The sequence below is a fragment of the Sphaeramia orbicularis genome, chromosome 10 (assembly GCF_902148855.1).
Source record: "Sphaeramia orbicularis chromosome 10, fSphaOr1.1, whole genome shotgun sequence".
In the NCBI taxonomy this organism is placed as follows: Eukaryota; Metazoa; Chordata; class Actinopteri; order Kurtiformes; family Apogonidae; genus Sphaeramia; species Sphaeramia orbicularis.
Window position 1 is genome coordinate 5,697,566 of NC_043966.1, and position 14,685 is coordinate 5,712,250.

At 37.6% G+C, this 14,685-nt stretch overlaps 1 protein-coding gene across 3 annotated transcripts in view; it reads left to right on the forward strand.

Moving 5' to 3' along the window:
• LOC115427347 (transcription factor COE3) overlaps positions 1 to 14,685 on the forward strand; it is a 242,335-nt gene that overhangs the window by 46,421 nt on the left and 181,229 nt on the right. For all 3 annotated transcript variants that reach the window (XM_030145872.1, XM_030145874.1, XM_030145873.1), the window contains exons 4-5: positions 5,242 to 5,297; positions 12,372 to 12,445. In XM_030145872.1, the coding sequence (XP_030001732.1) occupies positions 5,242 to 5,297; positions 12,372 to 12,445 (130 nt within the window). The remainder of the gene's footprint in view (positions 1 to 5,241; positions 5,298 to 12,371; positions 12,446 to 14,685) is intronic.

The following is a 14,685-nucleotide window of genomic DNA, read 5'->3' on the forward strand; positions in this document are numbered from 1 at the left end:
GAAGATAAGATATTCCTTTATTGATCCCACAATGGGGAAATTCACAGTGTTATCAGCAGCAGACATACACATAAACATACACATACGTGTAAAACAAACAGTCATATAAATTTGAATTAAAAAAGTGTTTAAAAGGAGAGTGCAAATACGGTTTGATATGAATGTTGTGCAAATGGTTATAAATATAAAAAAATATAAATACGGATTTGAATATATACAGATTTGGACAGGTGCGGTTTTAGATATATAAATATGGTGCCTATAGACAGTGATGGACAACATAAATGGAATGGAAGGAGGGTTGTTATTACACCAAGTATGATGCATTGCAAAACACCCGCCCCCCAGACTTGTGATTAGTGCAATATAGAATAGATCGTACATATTTCACAGCGACTGGCCCAATTCCAGACTGTTTTTTTAGAACTGAATACACTGAGAAAACCGGATGGCTGGCCAGGCTAGGAAAAAATAATCTGAGAATTGGACTTAGACCTCACAGAACTCATGTACATCAGATGCAGATGATTTCATGTTTTATCTTAAGAATGTTCATATTAGTGACTATTTGAAGCAGGTTAGCTTAGCATAAAGACTGGAAATGAATGGAAATTGCTAGCCTAGCTCTGTTTAAAGTTTAAAAAAAATCCACATAGAAAGGAATAAATGTAGAATTTTAAGATTATATTGTCGAGGGGGTTGTGTAATAGTACTTATATCTATGTAAGAGATGAACTGTCACATGGAGCCTTTCCTTTCAACATGAGGGACGTGAAGGTGATGTTTTGATGTTTTTTTGTGTTGCACACTCATAAATCAAATCGTACATTTAAGCTTCAAATGGTAAATCTGTAGACATTTTCTGGTGCAGTTGTACTTTTTTGTGACGAAGGTGATCTCTTAGCTTTTTTTAAAATTAAATCTGCAGAAGGAAATCACACTTTGCTAATTGTTTCTAAGTTCTACGTTGGTCTGGGGTTCTCCAGATTTCCCAAAAACGGAAAATTACTCCAGTATCTTCCCCTGTTTTGAATGATACTACTGACTAAATACTTTGCCCCCATTTCCAGCAGAGTTACATGTGTTACCTGTTATAATATTTGTATATCATCTCTAAATCTGACTGTTGACAGATATTGTTTTCACTTTAGAACTTGTAGCCTAAAGGGCGCCTCGTTTACCTCTACCAAAAGTAAAGGAATGAACAGTATCAGAGGATCTAGAACCCGTGGTTCTAGATCCTCTGATACTGGGGGGTAGAGGGTCAATGCGCTAGTTGTGTTTAACCCATCATCTCACTGTTTTGCAGAACAAACACATTAGTTGTGGCATTGATAACTGGTAGAATACAACCTGATGATGATATACTGGCAAGCACATGGTGAGCAAAATCCAATGCACAGCTTTAAACCAATACTTCCACTGTAAGAGTCTGCAGGAGCAACCAAACATATCGGCCTTTGTGTTGCACAGACAACATAGTAAACCAGTGTGATCCTCCAATCAGATGCAGTGTCTTAGTATGAACATTAATATTCCACTATTATTCTGAATTTGATATATATCAAAAAACTATTGCACTGACTTCAGAAATTTTAGATTCCACTGGGATTTTCAGTTGAATAACCTCTCAGCTGGCATGTCTTTTTGTGCACATGAAATTTGGCACCATGACAACTAAGGCTGAGCAATTTTATCGATTCTGTGGTATATATCGATATTTTGTTTCCCCAGAAAGTATCAGTTTTTCAGCTGCGACTATCGATACATTAAGCCCCATTCAAATGCACCGTGTTCTGTCTGGCACTCTGCTCGCCGCCCATTTCCCCTGTTCGCTTTGCAGGAAGAGCGATTAGGTCAATCAGCCGCTAGTGTCACTGTAGACCGAACCGTGCACACATGCACATGTTTATGTGTTGTTAGGTAACCCACTTCAATGAAGATTCTGGGCATTTGTAAAGCTGTTGTATTCCAAAATTACTAATATCTCCCAAAATCTTGGTCCTATCAACTTGTTTCTGCTTGTCTCTTCCTTGACCAAAAGTGCATAAGTATGCCAAACTGCAGCAGTCATCTCTGTATGGATTTTCTGTGATGCCCAAGACACACACACACAGAGTCCGCTTCCCTTTTATAATATACATGACAGAACTGAAGCTACACTGGATGACATCACTTCTCTGTCTCTTGGTCAAATGTATCTCGACAGTTACTTTGGTTGCCTTCCTTTAGTCATAAAAGTGGAGATGACAACAAACAGCCAATCACAGCATGTGCAAAATACGTCTGATGGTGTAGTTTCACCTCCACCCTAACCTAAACCTTAACCTAAACGGGTGCAGTAGCTGAGGCCTGGAGCAGATGTGTCGTATAAACCAGAATCAGCATTGAAAGCAGTCTGGAAAATGCATCAAATTAACAGATATGAGAACAGATAGAATGCAGGCAGATCTCATAGGACCTAGTATTTCAAAGTCTGAAATCAGCCGCTGTAAAAAACCAAACTTAAGACAATGACTGACAGCATGAAAACTGGAGTGACTTGGACTCTAGGATTAATAGACTGATGAACTTGTGCTAATGATCTGTCTGTGTGAACTTCCCCCGTCTGAATTAAAGTTTAGGATTAGTCGAAGAGGAAACAATATTAAAGGTCACCTCACTGGACTTGAAGTTGAGAGTGAGGCTGGAAAAAAGTTTTTCATTATCAGCACACAGCGAGGCGTTTCAGACATCTGGAATATTTAACTCCTCTCCAAACTGGACCTCTGTTTTTTCCATTGGGGGGTGGATTTGGGGGGGGTGGGGGGTTCTTTTGCTGATTCAAAACACACAGCAGCTCAGATTTGACCTGGCACCGGTCCAGACATGCAGGAGGAGGACGGCGCTAATGCTCTCAGACCCCTGCAGAAACAGGAGATAAAGTGGGACATAAAAGAGCGTTTTCTTCCAAAGGGGGATAAATCACTCTAATATGAGTCGGCATCTCGGTATTAGCATCGTACGGAGGTAATTGACCTCATCTGCAACCGGGACGGATAGCCGCCATTTAGGGCTGCAGACTGTTCAGCACTCAGCCGCTGAGCGAGGAGTGAATCATGTCAATTAGAAAGCAGAGGAAGCCGCGAGCAAACGGCCCCGACAAACAAGGAGAAGAAGAAGGAAGAAAAAAAAAAACGACCGTGAATACAATTAGAGCTGCTCCGCCGCTAACAGGTGTTCCCTGCAATTTGCCTCCTCCACCCCATGTCGTGTTTGTGTCACATTTACGCTCGGATGCATAGCTAATAAAAGACAAGCAATCCTGATTGATATTTAATTTGTCGGAGAATGAGGATTCCTTGTTATCCTTGAGGAAAAAGGCGGTGGGGGGGCGCGGCGGTCGGGGTAGGGGGAGCGTTCGGCAGTTAAAGGCGGCGTGGCCTATAAATAATAAACAGCTCTGGAGCAGCGCTAATGTTTGTTTTTGCTGAGGGGGGCGAGCAGAACCGGGATGAGACGACAAGAGCTACAGAAAACATAAATACACTACCGGGACAGAAATAATAACAGAATAAAATTAAAGTGCGTTATTAGGAATTGTGTGGAGGGGGGGGTTTAACAGTCAGTCGTAGCGAAATTTTTGTTTCTATTCAGTCTTTCAATGTAGTTTTACGACAGGATAAGTAGTTTGACTTTTATTCGGAGACATTTTAGTTGGATTTTGACTTAAATGCAAAGGACTACAATTCCCTTGATGCGTTTCACAAAATTCTCCTGTTTCAACCAAGTGCAAACTGTAGCTTCAGCGAGCCACAGAAGCTGAGGCTCATGGGTATTGTAGTGTTTAGTCAGTGTTTGTAGATTCAGAAATGAGAATGTTCAGGTTCTGTTGAAAAGAGGTTTCTGAGACTGCGTGTTGTTGAATTTTCTTTGCGTTTCTTTGTTTTCACCCACAGCATTTAATTTTGTCATTATTTTCTATTTTTATTTCATGTTTCATTTTGTTTCAAGAGAGCACAAGTGATGTTTTACTAGCTTTTATTTGAGGATTTTTTTTTTTTCTAGTTACTTTTTTCCAGCAAAGTTTTGATTAATGGAAGCTAAAAAACGTCGAGTGATTGAATGCATGACATCAAATATTATGTTGTTTATCAATGGGCCAATATAGCCAGCGGAAGCTACAGTTTACACTTTGAAAAAACACTTCCTCTGTAGAAGCAAGGGTTTATGGGTAATGTAGTGTCTAGAGTCAGTATTTGTAGGCTCCAGAATGATCTGATCTTTTTTTTTCACAAGTTTTTAAGCATCATTTTTAAATTTTCCTAATTTTTTTCAGGTTTATTCCACCTTTCACTTGACTTCAGTTGGATAGACGTGATGATTTGACTAGTTTTGGTACTTTTTATTCAGTTCCTGTTTTAGTTTTTCATGAAAGCTTCAAGCTTTTTAACATTTTTTAATATATTTTTACATCTTTGCACACTTTAATTGCCCTGTGTATATTTATATATACATTTTTATCTTCCTCTGCAACGAAAAGTACTGAGCCCTAAAGACATCTATCTATCTATCTATCTATCTATCTATCTATCTATCTATCTATCTATCTATCTATCTATCTATCTGTCTATCTGTCTATCTGTCTATCTGTCTATCTATCTGTCTGTCTGTCTGTCTGTCTGTCTGTCTGTCTGTCTCATAGAAGCTCAAAAATGTTGAGTCAATGAATGTATGACAACAAATATTTTGTTTATTAAAGGTCGCATATTGTGGAAAGACATTTCATTATAACACACCACGAATCATCAGCATTGGGAGAAAAAAAGCTGTGTTTTCCTGCAGTTATGTTCTGTTTTAGTTTGTTTTCATCTGCTGATATCAGGCTTTTTGGCCACTATCCACTAATAAGACAACCTGTCATCGATACCAGTAGATGATGTTTATCCAGTGGCTGATATTCATGGTTGTTTTGCAAGTTTGAGCACAAATTCAACCACTGATTCAATGATGGTGTGATGAAAGAAGCCTGTAAAACATACATATTCTAATGTAGTCTCTTATAATGAGGATTTCTTTGTTTCTCCGGCACAAAAGCATCGATTTTACCCTAGAATTCCACAACTACTGCATCTCTAGTGGTTTTATTAATGCTTTCATCACTAATTTTTCACCTTGTCTTGGTTTTCATTAGCTGTAATAATTATTTGAGAGTTCATTCCAGTGGTTTTATGTTAATATTTTTGCGTTTCTGTGTTTCAGGAATCAGGACAGAACAAGACCTTTACGTTCGGCTGATAGACTCCATGACCAAACAGGTGAGACGGTTCATGATTCAGATTTTATTTGACCCAGACCATCCGGACACGGTATGGATTAGAAATAAAACATTAAAGACAATAAATATGCTCCAATAAAAGCATTCACAGGAGCGAGGTGTAATGGTTGTTTTCTGAGACACATAAGAACAAGAAGGATTTAGTTTAAATGAAACAATGTTTATTTTGAACAATACGAGAATGACAAAAGAGCTAAAAACGATTCCTCCATGGCCAAGTTTTGTCCTGTCACATCTTTAATTTGGGAAATGCACTCCTTTATACACCAATGAACTGACTTTTCTATGTGTTATTGTCCAATCAGTGTGTGTTTACAGTAGTCTTGATATTTAGAAGGTGTACTATGATGCAAAACTTAAAAAATCCTCAATGAATCGACAACGGAATGAGAAAGAAATAGGACTTTTTTTGAGAATGTAAGGAGAAAGCGCAGATATCTGTATGAAATAAAGGTAAGAGGTTCTCAGAAAAATAAACACTCAAGTAAAGACAGTAAAAGAAAAAGCCTTTGTGACCTTTAACCTCTAAAACGATCTAAAACCCCTGCAGTAGATCCGGTTATTTGTTGTGTTTTTTTTTGTTTTTTATCTCAGTCCAACCCAGATTGGGCCGCTTCATAAACCTTTTCACACACAAACACTTCCCTAAAACTCCCTCCTGTTACTACTGTTAAATACCCTTAAAACCCTCAGGTATCAGCGCCTCCAGCACGACTCCAAACCTTAAACCCTTTGTCTCGCTCTGCCTTGGTCGTCTGCCGCGCTGATGTGTTTTCCTTTCCAGCTGCAGCTGACTGCAGATCCTCCCATTCCTCCCACTTTTCCGGTTTTCACTCACTCAGAACCCCCGAGTGGGACCTGAACCTGCGAACGCTCGCTCTGCCAAGAATAAAACCCCAAATATTTCCAAATTCCAGCCTCGTTCCTGACATTAACTGAACCCCACCTCCTCCAGTTCCTTCTGGTTTGATTTAGAAATATTAATCTGTGGATCATGACCTGCAGATTTATTCTTCAGGGGTGGATTTCTATCACAATGTTGCAGGGAATAGTATATAACCCAGGACAACTGCATCCATTCTGTTATTAATAATCCAATAAAGCACAGGAAAGGTAGCATTTCCCCTCCTCTTGTGTCGTCCCTTGTCTTCTCTTTGCCTTTTTCTGCTGAGTAAAGACATAAGCACATGTACTGTGATGAAACTAAACTATAAAATAGAAGACGTTTTCCGTAATTCAACATAATGTATTGACTTGTGGGTGACCAGGTTCTTTATCCCACATACTCAGATAATCTTCCAGTTTCATTTTGAGGGAAAAACGTGGGTTAAAGTCAGATTTACATCCAAATGTAAACCAGATTTCAGCTCAGTTCTTGGAAAATCTAAGGAAAATATGAATTCCTGCACATTTCCATTTGCTACTGTTGAATCAAATGGAATGAAAATGAATGTCAGTACAGATGACAAAGTTTCAATAACTTCATCAAAGTAAGGCAAGCTGTTAATTTAGTGCTTAGTTTTTGATAATTTTTGCTAATTGTATTGATTTTGTGCTTATTCCTTCTTTATTTTTGTTATTTTTTTTGTTTTAGTGCCTAATTTTTGCCCATTTTTGTTCATTTTGTTGCTGGTGGGCTTATTTTTTCATCATTTAGTTGATTTAGTAGTTATTTTTTTAGTCATTTTAACTCATTTAATTGATTTATTGCCTATGTTGTGCTAATTTTGATTAATTTCTTTGGTGTAGTGCTTATTTTGGCTACATTTTGTCGTCATTTTTTTATTCACGGCATTGATTTACTGTTTATTGTTTTAATTTTTACTTAGTGTTATGAAAAACTCATAACATGAAATAATGAACTAAACAGGCACAATCTGCGTTCTTAGTCTCATTACTCTTTATTTTCAGCTGCATCAGAGGAATATATCAGTTGTTGTCCAGTCGCTGTAAGGAGACAAAATGTACTTCTTCTTTCATCATCCTCATGTGGTTGTTTTCATCCTAAAGGCTCATTTCAACAGACATGAGTAGGATATGTGAACAGGTTTTTTTTTTTTTTTTTTTTTTTGGGGTCCTACACAAACCTACTCATCATTCCACATCTGCTCCCTCTAAATTCACTTCCTCTGAACGCTACAACCTCAATAAAATACTAAACACAATCCATTCCTCCACCTACACCTCCTACTTATTCATCACCCCCTCGTCATATCACCCCCCCCCCCCCTCCCAGTGCGTCTCTGTCGGCATGTCACCGATCGATGTGCCAAGCGGCTCCCGACAAAGCGTCAGCCTCGGAAACAGATCAATAGGCCCTAATGTGGTGCAGCGACGGCACACTGGAGACAATAATCCTGACACCTCCACCTTCACCTCCCACTACATGACACCCCCGCTGCTGGACAGACAGAGCTGACAGGCAGGTCGGCTGGAGTCCCTGTGGGTCGATAAACCCCGCCGAGGGCCCGTAAAGAGGCCCCGAGTCCGATTAGAGGCTGGGTGAACGGAGGCGGAGCTGCAGAGGCACGCAGCGACTCGACAGACGATTGGCTTTTCCACCGCCACTTCAACACAGGCTGCAGGCGCCATTTATTTATTTAACCCCCGGAAACAAACTAAAGTTGTAGACGAACACATAGAGTAAAGTTCGTCTGTCACGTCCGGCATCCTGACTTTAATATGAAACTACTTTAACCACAATCTGATCCTGAAAAAACAAGTAGAGAAGAGAGAAAAGCATCCATGTCCACATCTGAGCTGAAAAGTAATCCTCAAATGTGTAAATTTGCAGGTAGTTGTAACCTGCTTTTCTTTTTTTTTTCTGATCAATGTATTTTTATCCATGTTCAGTCTTTCAAACATACAAAAACACTGAGACATACAACAGAGATATAAGATGCCACAAAAAAAGAATAAAAATTAAAAAAAATTAAATTAAAGGGTGCCGCTATGTAATTACTGAATCACTTTGTACACAGCACACATTATCCTGAGTCAAGGTTCATTGTCAACTGTTCTACATAAGAAATAAAAGGATAACCTGCTCTTCTTTTTAACATTTTTTTTTTTTTTTTTTTTTTTTTTACATTTCTTTAAAATTTTTACCTGCACAAGTGTTTCAACAATTTACAAGAAGGTTCATAATCTCCCAAACTGTTGAAAAATTCTGAAAAAGTTAAACATTTTGTTGAAAAACTGGCTTTTGTCAAAAGTATTCATATGGAAAATCGGGATGAAATTTGTGCAGGTTGTGAATTTTTCATGACATTGAATCAAAATGAACAGAACATGAACTCAGTTCTCCAGAAAATAATGACTAAATCCACAAAATGACTAAACCCAAGCATTAAATCAACAAAATGAACTGAGGAGAGTTTGTAGACGAGTTTTTTTTTAGTGTAATATGGAGTTACTTTAATATTCATATCCTCATTTTAATTTTTATAATATTAAATTATCCAACTATACTAGTCCAGTTATTAAACATTTTAAAATTTATATTTATCGATATATTTATTTAGGTTTGTTTAGTTTGTATTGCATGGCCTTGTGGACAGTTCTTGCATTACACTGCTCATATTATCGTCAGATGAGATAAATTAAAAAAAAAAAAAAAGAGAAAATAAATGTGTAAAATAATCATTAAATCAACAACACGAACAAAGAAGAAAGCACAGCCAAGAGAGCGTATGAAAGATTTTGGCCAAATTTCACAACTCTTAAAAGATGTGGTCACTTCTGTAAAAAAAAAATGTCCTAATTTTTTCATCTACTAAAAAATTCTGAATTTTCCTGAGACTAATATCACGTACATCAGTTTCCAAAGTAGTTTAGCCTATTCTTCAAAAATTGTCATTGTTTCTAAATTTTTAAAAAATACATATTCCCTCCTCATGCCTCAAAATAAAGCATCAAATGTCATAGAAAAGCTTTTTTCATTTCTTCAAAATTTTTTGAACTTTTCTGAACATATTGTCAGTTCCAAAAGCTACTTTTTGTTCCTGATTTTAATTTTTTTCCCCTTAAAATAAAAGTCAAATATCACAAACATTCTTCTTATCCTCCAAATTTTTTTGTAAATTTCCAAAAATATTGTCAGTTGCAAAAAAGGTACCTGAAAACCACAATATTTTTTATCTTGGGTATGTCATAATATCATTTTATGCCATGGTAAATACAACTACAGTGAATATTTTTGTCGTCTTTAGGGTAATCTTGTTTTATGTTGAGGTTTTTTCCTTTTAAGTGTTGAATTTTTTAAAATAATTTAGATTATTTTCTTAAATGTTTTACCTCTAGATTTCTGAAATGTTCTGGTCATAAAGAAGAGAAATAACCTGCCCATTTCTTGAACTTTCACTCACAACTAAAATTCAGCCTTAACTTGAAAGAAATATTTTTACACATAGCCCAGTCTTGATGTAAAAAAAAAAAAATTTTAAAAATGTGCCACTTCTCCAAATGTGTGTAGAAGTTGTAGCGTTGTGCAGAACAACCAGACGATGATGGGACCTCACAGAGATAGAAACATCCAGAGCAGAGTGGAGCTGAACCCACAGAACAGGCATGAAAGTGGACATGCAATCGCAAACTGAAATGATGATGTATAAATATCGACCACTAAATACACACACACACACACACACACACACACACACACACACACACACTGATGCAATCCACATGGCTGCTGGTCAAACTGAGCGTTTTAATCCAGAGGAACAGAACCAGCATTGGGATCAATAATGCAGAAGTGGTCGTTATCCTAAAAGTATTGTCCCCCAGGGCTGAGTGTGTGCAGGGTGGAGGTGTGTTTAGACTATAGAGGTGGATGAGGTAGTGGGAGGTCAGAGGAGGAAGGAGGAGAGGAGGTGAACACACACACACAGACACACACACACACACACACACACACACACACTGATACTGGAGTTCATTTCCAACCACCGGGGTATTCCAAAAAAACACCACACACACCCACGCTCGTCTCTCTCCTCTCAGCGGTCATCCGTCATCCGGACGCTGACATGACAGCCCGGTGGGGGGGGGTGGAGGGGTGAGGACGGAGGGGGGGCTTGATACTGGGGTGCTGCCCGCCATCTGGCAGGGAATTCTGGGAAGGCTGGTGGAGGCTGAGACCACCAAAGGGGGAGGAATGAGGGAGGAGGAAGTGGTTGGAGGCCATGTTTGACTTTGGACACAATAAAAAAGAAACACCTGAACATGTTGACGTGTCAGGTGGCATGCTAGTTCATCTGTAAACTGGTTAAAATGTGCAGTAAACTGGTTTATATTTAGTCTAAAATGGATAATATGTTTGTTGAACTGGTTCACCTGCAGAGTAACCAGTTCTCATGTATGTTCAACTGTTTTATTTGCACGAAACTGGTGTGCATTAAGATAGTTTATCTACAGAATGAATGAATTAATGTGCATATTAAAGTTGTGTCTGTAGTGTAAACTGGTTTGCGTGTGTAAACTGGTTTGTGTGTAAACTGGTTTGCATGTATATTAAATTGGTTTATCTGCAGAGTAAACTTGCTAACGTGTTCAGTTGGTTATCTGAGTATTAAACTAGTTAACATTTGCATTAAACTAGTTTATATTTAGTCTAAAATGGATAATGTGTTTGTTAAACTGGCTCACCTGCAGAGTAACCAGTTCTCATGTGTGTTAAATTGCTTTATTTACAGATTAAAGTGGTTAACATGTGCATTAAGATAGTTTATCTGCAGAATGAATTAGTTAATGTGCGTATTAAACTTGTTTCTGTAGTGTAAGCTGGTTCACATGTATATTAAATTGGTTTATCTGCAGAGTAAACTGGTTCAGGTTTGCATTAACAGATTTATATTTAGTGTAATCTGGCTTATATGCATTAAACTAGTTTATCTGTGCAGCAAACTTCAGAATAAATTTGCCAACACATGTTCAGTTGGTTATCTGAGCAGTAAACTAGCTGACATTTGCATTGAACTGGTTTATATGTAGTCTAAAATGGATAATGCCTTTCTTAAACTGGTTCACCTGCAGAGTAACCAGTTATCCTGTGTGTTACACTGTTTTTTTACAGATTGAACTCGTTAATGTGTGCATTAAGAAAGTGTATCTACAGAATGAATTAGTTAATGTGGGTGTTAAAGTTGTTTCTATAGTGTAAACTCGCTCACATATTAAATTGGTTTATCTGCAGAGTAAACTGGTTCAGGTTTGCATTAACAGGTTCAGTTGACAGTGTCAGTGTCTCCTGTGTAATCTTTGCAAATTCATCACATGGGCTGGATTGAACCCTTTGGAGGGCCGTCTGTTTGACACCCGTGCGTTAACCCATACTCTACTTTACAAATAACTGCTTTAAGCATCCATTAGCCAGGTTGAAGTGTGTTTTTGGTCTGGGTTTACCTAAAGGACTCATGTTTATCTAAACCCACTTTTATTAGTCTTTGGTTCATTTATTTGTGTATTTGGACCCTAATAGTTGATAAAGTTTGAATTTGAACCCTCCAGGTGCTGCAAAGCTATCTTTATATTCATTCTGGCAAAAATTGAGTGGATTTCTACAACCTGTTTTCATTCCTGCTAATTTGTTACGTCTATAACTAGTTACGTCACGACATTTGCACATATAAGGTCAAGACTTCGACAAACATTTCTCTGAGTACGACATAATTGTTTATCAGCAGCAGCGGTTGTAGTAAAAACTGAAAATATGTCCAAAGTTCGAGCCGATTATCTAAAATGTTCAATTTTTGTTTGTATTAATGAACACAAGTGGCTGAACGGGACAGAGCAGCACAGCCAACAACCTGGAGGGGGTGGGGCCTGAAGTGTCTCATTTGCATTTAAAGGGCCAGCGCTCCAAACCACCTTTCTGGTGTCATTACTCAGAAATAGGGTTGAAGATGGACCTGTGGAGTTGAATGAATGAAGAATTCAGACCCAAGCAGAGCATTTACAGTTTATGGAGACCACAGGGAAATGTTTGAAAATGAAGAATTCCATTTAAAAAAGCAAAATATCACTCCTTTAATCCTGTGTCTGTCTCTTTCAGCCCATTCTGTATGAAGGACAGGATAAGAACCCAGAGATGTGTCGCGTCCTCCTCACCCACGAGATCATGTGCAGGTAAGACTCCGCCTCCATGATGATGTCACTGCACCTGGTCAGGGATGGCCAAACGCTGCTGTAAACACACTGACTTTATTATTTATTATTATCCTGTAGATGGACAAATTCACTTAAGTGATCTCATGCATCATTAAACGTCGCAGTGTGTAATTATCCACCCTTTGTGTAGTGTGTGTGTGTGTGTGAAGGGTCAGTGTTACATCTTTGTCAGCAGAGGTTCAGACAGATGCAAACATATAAATCTGTTAACGTTATCACTATATCTGGTACCATTATGGATTTATGTTTTAAGCGTATTGAAAGAATCCAAACAGGGTGAAGCGGCAGAGCTGGTGTCTGTTTTTGTTGGTTTCTTCCACTGTCTGTTTGTGTAAATGGAAAAAATAGAGCAGCTGTTGGATCAGTTTGTCGCTGATCACACCAATCAACACATTTCCTGCCCTGTGTCTCTGCTGTCGTCGGTGAGTTAATGGTTTTACTGGTTCAGACTGAGGAGTGAACAACAGAGAGGGGGATAAAAATAAGACACAAACACACATGAGGCCAAGGATTCAGAGCGTTTCTTATCTTTAAATGATTATGTTATTTACTGATTATTTTGATTTAATCCATGTTATATGTGGAAGAATTCACCTAAACTGGATTATATGTAAAGCATAATGGATGCTAAGTGGTGTAAATTGGTTTATATGTGCACCATTTGGAATACTGGCACAGATAGGGATTAACCAGATTAACCAGTTGTCTGATTAACTGGTTTATCTTTGAGCTAGCTTGTGAGAAATGGCAGTAAATGTCAAAATTTGACCAGAAACTTGAGTAAATTGGTTCAATTTAAGATTAAAAGGTGCTATATGGTATATGAACTGATAAATTGTGAATCAAAAAATGTTTGATTTTACTGTTAGATGATCTAATCTGGCCATTAATTTATAAAATATTAAACTAAATTGGGGTAAAATGGTTTATTTAACATTTAACAGATGCAATTTGTTGATAAAATTATAACATATTTTAAGAATAACTGATACTATTTGGTAATTAGCTGATGCAATGTAAGAGTAAAATGTGAAATTGATTAAACTGGTTCATTTTACTGTTAGCTGGTCAAATTTGGCCATAAACTGGTAAAAATATGAAGCTAAATTGGAGTTATATTGTTTATTTTACAGTAAACCAGTATAAATTTGGAAAATTTAGCAGTAAAATGGTTTGTCTTAAAATCAGTAGGGATAATCTGGCCATGAACTATGAAAACATGAAAGTAAAATTGAAAAGAAAATGTTTTTTCATGAAGATATCTGACCTAAACTAGTTCATTTTTGAGTTGACTTGTCCAAATTGGCAGTAAATATGAACATATTACCCATAAACTTTAGCAAATTGATTTACTTTAAGGTTAACTGATGCTGTTTGTCAGTAAAGTGATAAAATAAGAAAATTAAATATAGAAAACTGGTTAATTTTACTATTAGGTAGTCTAATTGGCCATAAACCTATAAAAATATGAAACTAAAAAGGATTAAATAGTTTATTTAACAGATAACTGATGCAATTTATTAATAAATTGATAGAATACAAAACATAAATGGATTAAACTTGCTAATTTTCCCCTTAGATACTATAATTTTGCTATAAACTTGTAAAAATCTTAAGATAAAATAGAGTAAAATGGTTTATTTAACAGTTCACTGATAGTAACTGGCATTAATTCCATAAAATATTAAACTGATTTGAAGTAATGTGGTTTATTTTACTTTAAACTGGTTTGTCTTATCGGTCAAATGGGCGAACAAGGCCATAAAGTAGTAAAATATCAAAGCAAATTGTGGATAATCTGAAACTACCAGTTCACAGTGTTCATTTGCTACTCCCCCCCCCCCCCCCCCCCTTCTTCAGTATCTGTAAAATTCTCTCCTCCCTGGTCTTTTATCGGGCGTCGGGCTCACTTCCCCTTCGAGATCCTTCGATGCGAGCTTCATTTCCATAATGATGGCTGGCTGTCTTCAGTCATTATGTGATTGAGTGCGATTATTAAGCAGCTTTCCCTGATGGATGCTGTGTTTCCATTCGCTAATGAGAGGCGGATCAGAGGCTGCCTCACTGTTTCCATCTCTGTGTAAATGTCTCAGGTGAGGCAGGTTGTCTTTATGAGCGTCCCTGTTGGTTTGTACCTGCATCAGACCCGGCAGGATCCACCTCAGGGTGAGCAACCTGTTTCAGCTCGCACCGGCGGA